We start from the raw sequence: 10,121 nt of genomic DNA, 5'->3' as shown, positions 1-10,121 counted from the left end.
ATGGTATGGATGTATCACATTTTGTTTAACCAGTTACCCATTGAAAGACAAATGGCTTACTTCCAGTTTGGGCCTAACATGAATAAAGCTGCTGTGAACATTCATGCACAAGTTCCTGTGTAAACATGTTTCTAGTTGTCAGGGATAAATGCCCAGCAATGCCATCACAGAGTCATATGGTAAGCTCGTGTTTAATTTTTTAAGAAACTGCCGAACTATTTTCCAGAGTATCAGTTGACATTTCCATCATTAGTATATGAGTGATCCAGTTTCTCCACATCCTTGACGGCATTTGGTGTTGAGGTTTATCCTACTTAGGGTTGCTCAACTTCTTGAATCTATAGATTTATGTGTTTCACCAAATTTGGGAAGTTTTCAACCACTATTTCCTTGAACAACTTTTCAGTTCCACTCTCACTCTTCCCTTCTTACAAGGTTCTAATTATACCAGTGCTAATTCTTTTGTTATACTCCTACAGGTTCCTGAGGTTCTGGGTTTGTTGTTGTTCTATTTTTCAGTCTATTTTCCATTTTTGTTCAGATTGGGTAAATTCTATTGATGTGTTAATTTTACTGATTCTATCCTCTGTCATCTGCACTCTACTATTGAGCCCATCAAGCAGGTTTTTGATTTCAGTTTTGTATTTTTCAGTTCCATAATTTCCAGTTGGTCCCTTTTCATAACTTCTATTTATTTGTTGATATTTTCTATGTTTTTATTTGTTTTAAGAAGATTCACAATTTCTTCTTCAAGCCTTTTTTATGGTGGATGCTTTAAAATCCTTTTCAGATAATTTCAACATATGATTTATCTTAGTGTTGACATCTGGTATATATTTTTATTCAGGGTGTGATTTTCCTTGTTCTTTCAAAGGTGAGTGATTTTTTATTGTACCCTAGATATTTTGGATATTATATCATGAAACTTCAGATACTATGTAATCTTCTTATTGTAGTTGGTAGTCCTCCCATTTGAGGTGTACCTCTGGGGCAGGTAGATGTGTCCGTTCAGCTTCGGGCCAGGCCCTGCCAAAACCACCCTAGCAAAAGTGGAGTGCCAACTCACACTGCATTATTGCAGACAAATCCAGTTTCTCCTATGCCCTACTGATACCTTCTAGGGGAAACTGGGGCACCAATTTGTACCTCCTTGTTGCCTCCAAGAGGGGATTTAGGCTCAGCTTCCTGCTGGGCCCCACTGACACCAGTAGAGAGGAACAGAGGAAGCAGAGTGCCAACTAGCCCTTCCTGTCCCCAACAACCTCATCCTGCCTCCTTAATGCTAGGTGAGGTGGGGATTCAGCTGCCCCACTGGGCCCCACTGATACTGGGAGATGGCCAGCATTCGTGTCAATTAACCTTACTTTTCATAGTCTCATTCAATCTCATTGCTGCTGGGTGTGTGTGAAGGTTCAGCTCCCCGTGGGGCACTGGTAAGAGCAGGGGTGAGGAAGACTTAGAATATTGACTAGTCCTGACTCACACTGCCATGTACAGTCTCAATGCTGTGGAAGGGGTGGAGGCTTAGCTTATGGCTGGACTCCCCTGACACTACCATGGTGGAGTAATTTTAGCACCACCTACTTCCAGGTGGAAGATCAGGGAGTTGGAGCATTACCATCTGCTTAAGACATACAGAGGATAAAAGATCAGCTCCAGACTCAGAACGATGATACCACTTTATCAGGGAATTGGAGTGCTGCCAGCTTTGGCCAGTTTGGGGACGGAAGGTTAGCTCCCAGCTTGGCTACACCCATACCACTGGGGAGGAGAATTGGAGAGCTGCTGCCTGGTTTCTGCTGGGCAGGGGTAGGGCTGGTAGAAGATTAGTTTCCTGTTCAGCCTCTGAATTCTGACAGTGAGTGGTGCACTTTTTGCTGCTGGTGTTTGACCAGAGTAGGGTATTGCCAATAAGGATTTTTGTTGTAAGGCCATGGATTTCTGGTCCTTGGACTAAGTGGAACAGGCTTTTCTTGGAACTTTTTTGTTTTTTTTTTCTGTTTGTGCCTGTTGCAGGTCTTGGGTTTGAAGGCTTCTGCAGCACCCTGCTGGGATGTAATGTCAACCAGTAAGGAAGCCAGGGAACTCACTGTCCTGCCATTCCCCAGGTCCCAAGGTCCCTAGGCAGTTTGCCTTCTTTCCACCTTTCTGAGCCTTCTGGTGCTTATCTGCTGTGTTATGTCCAGAGTTTTCAGTTATGAGGCAATGCCTGGGAACAATGGGGCTATTTCATCTTAGCCAAAACCAGAAGTCTTTTTTAGGGCTTTTTTGTACTGGCCAAGACATCAAGTACAATATGTGAAACAAATCAAGATAGTTTCATTCTTGTTTTGTTCCTGAATCAGGGTAAACTTTTCAGTATTATTAGTATGCTCTTTTGATAGGTATTTTTGTCTGATTAAGGAAATGTCCTTATATCCCTAGTTTGCCAAGAGTTTCTAGGATAAATTAAACTTTATCTAATGCTTTTTTTTTTTTGCTGTAATTGAAAGAACAATATGCTTTTTCTCCTTTGTTTTGCTGAAGAGGTGAATTATATTGATTGATTTTCAAAGGTTAAATCAAACTTGCATTTTTGAAAAAAAACACATTTTGTCATCATGTGTTATCCTTTTAATTTAGTGTTGGATTTAATATTCTAAAATTTCATTAATAAGGACTTTTTTATGGTGTAAGAGAGATTACCTTCTTGAATTTATTCATTGGATTCTTAATTTTATATCTGTTATTTTTTCAGTTATAAGAGTTTTATTTTCTTTCAAATCTAACTCCCTTCATATTGTTACTAATTCTCTTCCAAAATTTTCAATTTACTTCCTATATTAAACTATGTGAGTTTGTAATTTCAATATCCTGACCCCCTGTTGTTCTGTTTATTTTGTCTGTTTCTTCCTTTAGTTTTCATTTATATAGTCTCTCTTTTTTTTTAATTAGAGCTATGATGTCAGGGAGATATGGTTTCATATCCTCCTGGTTTTTGTGATTTACTGACTCTGTGATTATGAATAATCAACAAGACTTAGTTTTCCTAATGTAATATGGGAATAAAATCACTTTTCTTGTGGGACTGAAGTGAATAATAAGTGAGATAACTGTAAGAGTGGCCAATATTCTTTAGTCTTTCTTGACAGATTTGTTCCTTTTACAATTTTCTTTCACCTTTTGTAATTTTTTATTTCTGTAGAAGGCAGGAGGAGAAATATTTTTCCTTGACTACCTCATTTTTTATTTATTTTAATAATATAAATCAGATATGGTGTCTCCCTTCTTACAAAACAAATTTTAAATACTATGGCCCCTGTTCGGGGCACATAATGATAAAAAATAATAGCTATTTTTTGAGCACCTTACTACTTGCCAAACAGAGTATACACAATTTTCATGAATTCTTACAGAATTCACGTGAGGTTGGTGCTAACAACATTCACATTTTATGGACAGAAAGAGACATGAAGTACCTTGCATAAGGGCCTGGAGCCAGAATCCAAGCCCAAGGAATCTGACTTTAGTCCAGATAACACACTTACCTACTTCTCCTTTGTTTCTCACCTACACATTTTAATTAAGAGGCAGTGTGTTGTAGTGGTTAAAACACAGACTCTGCAGTCACGTTGCCTCAGTTTGACTCCTGATTCTGTTACTTATGGTGTGAGACAACAGGCAAGTTGCTGAAAACTGAGTTTTCTTATATATAGTAATTTGTATTATGATCTATATTAAGTGTTGGGCCATTCATGTAGTCTTATCTCCTGTAGGCTTGATCATTTTGATTGTGTAACTAACATTATATTCGGAAATTTATTTTTAGAAATGATTTGAGGATTAGATTAGTGTCATAATCCTACATGGAGGACTCATCTTTACTTCTTCTAAGTATCTGGGGACACCAGAAATCTGATACGATTTAATCAATTCCCAGGAATTGAGAATATTTGAGGCTTTTTTTCAAGGTCTCTGTGAGAGCCAATCTAGTTCTATTTCCAGGTCACTCTTTTCCTAGGTTGCAGCTTTTTAGAGTCCCAATCCAAAGTATTAGAATTACCAAGACTTCCATGTTTTTTGAATCCTGAACTCCAAAGATTTATTCCCTGCCCCAAGATGTTTTCAGAAGTGCTTCTGACATTCTCAGCATGTCAGACGCTACCAGCAGAAAAGCTGCTCCAAGTGTTGTTTTACCTCTTTGGATTTCTAACTTCAATTATATGTAGTATCAGTAAAATGTCTTCATTTTATTAGTGCTCAAGGATATTTATATACCTTTATATCTTTCTATCTATCAGATTGTTCTAGTTGTCCTTGGTGGGAAGATTGATCTAGTTGCTTTATCTACTATTAAAAAGCAAATATGATTTTCACATTTAGATTCAAATGATTAATAATTCTTTGAATGCCAAGTTTATGATTTTTATTTTTTTCATTTTACTTATCTTTATCTCCTACAATGAATAGGTATTACATGTGTAATATGAAATATTTATTTAAAAATATAAATTGTAAGAGATCAGGATGGGAGAGATCATGTTTGATAGTAGGTCATATGAAAGATGGAAGAAAATATAAAGTCACAGAATTCATGAATCATAGGCAATATAAAAAACTACAGCCAGATTTACCTGCTCTCCATATGCTGCAGTGTGGTGGTCTTAGGAGTACTCAATTTAACTCAACCAAAAAAACTTTTAGTGGATCATTGATGAATTGTGATGTATCCAGAGGAGAGCAGAAAAATCTTGAGTTTTCAGTTGCAGTGAGGAAGAGTTGGATAAACAGGGGAAGTTTAACTGAGACAATATATGATTAAGAAGAAATATAACTATCTTCAAATATTTGAAAATATATTATGCTGGAGAAAGAGTTTATTTAGTGCATGTTGCTTTAAAAGGCAAAAATAGGGAGTTAAATGAAAATAGGAAGGGAAGTTTTCCAAATAATCAGAAAGTTTACCAATGCTATATATATATAGTATGGAGAGCTTTGCAAAACAACATTATCCGCCCCTGGAAGTAGCAGAAACTAATGGGTTGATGGCTACTTCTCAAGCTTCCCTTAAATGAGTGTATTCATTACAAATCAAATATATTGTAAAATTTTATGTTTCTAGTGTTGTTCTAGAAACAGCATGTAGGATGTATTATAGAGGTAACAGTTTAAGATCAAATAAACAAGGCAATCTAAACACTAAATGGTGTCTTACTTGGACATGACTTGACAGTGGGTTTGGCAAGGACATGGAAACCAGAAGGATTTCCTGAAAAATTATCAAATTATTTGGTGGTTTACTATATATAGAAGATAAAGTAGAATAATCAAATATTACTTTTTAATGTGAATTAATTCTAGGAAGAATGTAGGATTAAGTGGAATGAATAATGTGAAAAAATCACATTATAAATTGTAAAATATTTTAAAATATTTGTTATTACATAAGTTTTTGTATAGATTTTTGCTTCCTGACTTCTACAACTACTTCTTTTCTTGAGAAGCAGTCATTTGTTCCATAAAATTTTCTACCTCTATAATCTGTCCTGCTGAAAAATTGCAACAACCCATGTGTGAATAAGAGAAATGTTTCATTATTTCTGCCTGATTCAGTTTTTAGCTTTCCCAATTTAAGGGATGTTCAGGCTGATTATCCAACCTGGAAAGGCAGATTATTGCTGATATAATAGTATTACTTTAGTATAGAATGTTTTTTTTAAATGGTGCAATACTTCTTATATCTGATAAAAATAGTTATTTTTCATTATTTTTCTACTATTTGCATAACTGTGTACAAAAAAATTGAGTTATACCAAGAAACAAGGTCATTTAACCTTATATAGTTTTCTTTATGTAGTTGTTGGTAGGCAGAATAATAGCTAACCCAAGATGTCTAGATCTTAATCCCCAGAGCCTGTGAATATTTACCTTACTTGGCAAAAGGAACTTTAGATGTGTGATTAAGTTAAGAACCCTGATATGGGGAGATTATCTTGGATTATACAGGCCCAGTCTAATCATGTGAGTCCTTAAAAGCAGAGAACCTTTCCAGGCTGGAGTCAGAGAGAAATGTAACTACCAAGGAGTGGTTTTGAAGATGGAGGAAGCGGGCATGAGCCAAGGAATATGTGTGGCCTCCAGAAGCTGGGAAAGGGAAAGGAAGCTCCCCAAGGGCTTCCAGAAAGGAGTACAGAACTGCCAACACCTTGATTTTAGCCCAGTGAGACCTGCATCAGATTTCTGACCTAAAGAAATGGAAAGTGACGTCTGCATTGTTTTAAACTACTAAGTTGGTAGCCACAGCAGGCATAGAAAACTAATACTTCCATGATCTCATGTTTGCTACAACCATGGATTTTCTTACTCATCTTATTAATTTGGATGTAAACAGAAAGAAACAAATGCTGAGTCCAATTACCACTGACTTGAACAGACAGAGTTTTTTTCTCATGTAACAAGAAATCCAGAGTTAAGTAGCCCAAGGCAGGTGCTGCTGCTCATCCTGACCCAGACTCAGTTTAGCTTGTTGCTCTGTCATTCTTAGCAGATGTTTTTCATTCTTATTTTTGTAAGATGGCTTTTTTTGTAAGATGGCTATTTTTGTACGATGGCTTTTTTCATTCTTATTTTTGTAAGATGGCTGCCACTTCTCTAGGCATCTCATCCTCACCCCAAGAAGGAAGAAGATGAAGAGATGAGTGAGCAGGTAGCAAAATGACATCTTTGCAGAGCTTTTCCAGAAGGCCCTCTCATCCTTTTCAGATTTATGTCATGGCTCAGGTAAATTCATATGGATACCCTAGTTGCAAGGTAGTTTAGAACTTGGAATTCTTAGCCGGGTACATTTGGTACCCTGAACAAATTTGGGATACTCTTAGTACGGAACAAGTAGAGTGGGTTAGAACTTATCATTGCCTTTTACTTCCATTGCTACACATTTTAGGGAGTGCAGAGCCTACTACTGGAATCGAAAGAGTGTTCCTGTATCCTAAAAAAGTAACTATGAGCAAATTGTATAAAGGGTTGAAACACACAATCCCTGATTTGGAGACATGAATGATAGGAATTAAGAGGTAGAGAAGAACTACTTGGGAAAGGGATCTGTGATTAAGAAGATTGCTTCATCAGCATATTTATCTACCCAACTTCTATTTTTTCCTTCCATTTGTTCTTCCTAGCTTTTCATTATATCAATATTCCAAGACTTAAGTTTAAGACTTATCTTTCTGTTATTCTCTATAAAACTCTTCTACTGATAATTTCAAATACCTATAGATTGTTTTTTAGTGTATTTCTACAAGATAACTTGGCCAAGTAAAAGGTATATCCTTTCACTTTTTCCCCCATTCCCTAAATAAAAGTTTAACAAACTAGGCTTGCACACCAAATGCAGCTCATCATCTAGTTTTCTAAATAAAATTTTATTGGGACACTTATTTACATATTTCTTATGGTGGCTTTTGTGCTACAATGGAAGATTTCGATAGTTGCAACAGAGACATACATCTCACAGAGCTGAAAATATGTACTATCTGGTGCTACAGGTAATATTTGCCAACACTTGCCCTCAATTAAGGATAATTATTTTATGATATGGGGTTGAAGTGGGTAAAGGAAGTATCAGTACAAATTGGATTCCAACCACTATAAAATGCTTTTCCCTGTCTTGGGAGTTTATCTCCTATCTTCTTGTAACACTTCAATTAGGAGTATTACATCATTTAAGTTTTGTAAAAACACCTGGTACTTTTGTTTCTCCCTCTTATCTAGCATTAATAGACCAGCAAATGAATACCCAGAATTTTTCATCTTGAATATCAACTGTACATGAAAGGGAAAACAATCTGAGACAAAGGAGTAGAGGTTATTTGATTCTGTTTATTACAGTAAAAATCCATGTAAATATCTTGCCTAATCCTGGAATTTCTGTAACTCCAGACCACCAGAGTAAATTGTTAAGTCCAAAATATTCTTCCAATTAAAGTCATATTAACAAGATAATTAAAGCATAATGTGATATGTGCCATAAGGTGTATAAAGTACTTGTAGAGGACAAAGAGAGCATTTCTCAGGTGAAACTGAGTTGAGTAGTGAAGGATGAGTGGAATTTTACCAAGGAGACAACACAAGGAAAGGAATCTTAGGTTGGGGGAAGAGAACATTTAATAAATACCGTGTTGGAAACTTAAATGAATGTTATTTTGTATTAGTTTTCTAATGGCTGCCATATGAAAGTACAACAGACTGGGTGGCTTAGGCAGCAGGAATTTATCCTTTCACAGTTCTTCAGATCAGAGTGTTGGCAGGATTAGTTTCTTCCGAAAACAGTCTTCTTGTAGTCAGCCATCTTATCTATCTTCTGTATCTTTTCAAGGTCTCCACTCTATATGTGTCTGTGTCCTAATCTCCCTTTCTTATAAAGACACTAGTCATACTGGGTTAAGGCCTACCTTAATGATTTAATGTTAATTACCTTTTTAAAGTCCCCATTTCTGTGTGCAGTCACATTCTCAGGTGCTCAGGGTTAGAACATCAACATATGAATTTGGGGGTGATAAATTCAGTTCATAGCATATGTATTCATAGATTCAGAAGTATTTTGATTCAACCATAGGATAAAATGATACACCAGGAGGAATGGTAAAATAGGTGACTATAAAGGTAGTCAAAACCCAAATTTGGATAATGTCGTAGTAAATACTATGGAATTATTTTGTAAATAATGATGAATCAAAGGCTGATGTTAAACAGAGAAAGATCGTGATCAGAATTACATTTTAGAAAAAATAAGTCTTTATGGTAGTGGAGAAAGTTGTAAAGTGGGTGAGATTAGAAGCAAGAAGACCAGGAGGATAGTTTCTGCAATAGTCCATGCCATTCATGATGGAGATCCAAATAAAGGCAGTGGAGTATTATACAGAAGGGAAAGGGCATATTTCTGGGCTAATTTATCTTTCCTAACCCCTTGAAATTAGGGTGGAGAGAGAAAGCAGAAGAAGCTTGGGCTGCTGGGTTGGCAGTGGCTCTATTTGTAGAGATAGGAATGGAAAAGTTGATTTCAGTTTGGAATGTTTTACTTTGAGGTACTTGTGATGATTAATTTTATGTGTCAATTTGACTGGTCCACAGACCCAGATATTTGGTTAGAGATTATTCTGGGTGTGTCTGTGAGGGTGTTTCTGGATGATATTAACCTTTGAATCAGTAGACTAACTAAAGCAGATAGTCCTCCCCAGTGTAGGCAGGTCTCATCCAATCCACTGAAGGCCTGAACAGGACAAAATGCTGAGCAAAAGAGAATTCACTACCTTTTCCTGATGGTCTTGATAGTGGCACACTGGTCTTCTCCTGCTTTCAGGCTCAGACTAGAATTTACACTATTGGCTTTCCCATAATCAGGCCTGCAGATTACAGATCTTGGGGTTTCTCAGCCTCCATAACTGCATGAGCCAGTTCTTTATTATCTCTCTCTGTCTGTCTATCTATCTATCCGTCTACCTATCTTCCTATTGATTCCTTGTCTCTGGAGAACTCAGTCTAATACAGTAAGTACTCATCATCCAGTAAGGCACTGGAAAGAACCCTTGAAGCAGCTAAAGATATAGGTAAATTAGAGAAGAGATTTGTGAATCATTAATGTTTAATGATTAATTAAACATTAATGATTTAATTAGAGAAGAAGTTTGTGAATCATTAATGTTTATAAGAATTAACCAAAGTAATAGTTGAGAAAATAAAAATCACCATTCAATAATAAATTTCAAATGCAACTTTGTATGTGGCTCTGTGCTTTTCTTCAGAACTCCTCAGGCTGTGCCTTGATCTTTGCTGTTTTCACAACTTCCCTTGAGCTGGGAACTATCTTAGATCCCCTCAGAACTTAGTGCTATGAAAATGTAATAGTTTCATTTACTCTTTTCTAATTCATGAAATTATAAAACCTTTGATTAGCTGTCATCATCAGGGATAAACCTCTCATCTCCTGATTAAATTAAAACAAAACATTCAAATTGGTTTCTTTGCTTTACAACTACCCCTTCTCCAATCCTTCAAATACACAGCCACCCCATATACTTCCTAAACTTTTAGTTTGTTTCATTGCTCCATCCAGATTCCTTAGCCTGGTATTGAAAATGCCATGG

The 10,121-nt window shown here is 36.3% G+C and overlaps 1 protein-coding gene across 1 annotated transcript in view; it reads left to right on the top strand.

Annotated features, from left to right (window-relative positions):
• Nucleotides 1-1,669: 1,669 nt before the first annotated feature.
• LOC307182350 (uncharacterized protein) overlaps nucleotides 1,670-10,121 on the top strand; it is a gene marked incomplete at its 5' end in the record, with an annotated part of 124,136 nt that continues 115,684 nt past the window's right edge. Inside the window, 2 exons of the mRNA XM_079913592.1 lie at nucleotides 1,670-1,730; nucleotides 2,017-2,068. Coding sequence (XP_079769718.1) covers nucleotides 1,670-1,730; nucleotides 2,017-2,068 — 113 coding nt within the window. The remainder of the gene's footprint in view (nucleotides 1,731-2,016; nucleotides 2,069-10,121) is intronic.

This window comes from Stenella coeruleoalba, assembly GCF_951394435.1.
Source record: "Stenella coeruleoalba genome assembly, chromosome: 2".
In the NCBI taxonomy this organism is placed as follows: Eukaryota; Metazoa; Chordata; class Mammalia; order Artiodactyla; family Delphinidae; genus Stenella; species Stenella coeruleoalba.
This window is presented reverse-complemented; position numbering and strand designations above follow the sequence as displayed.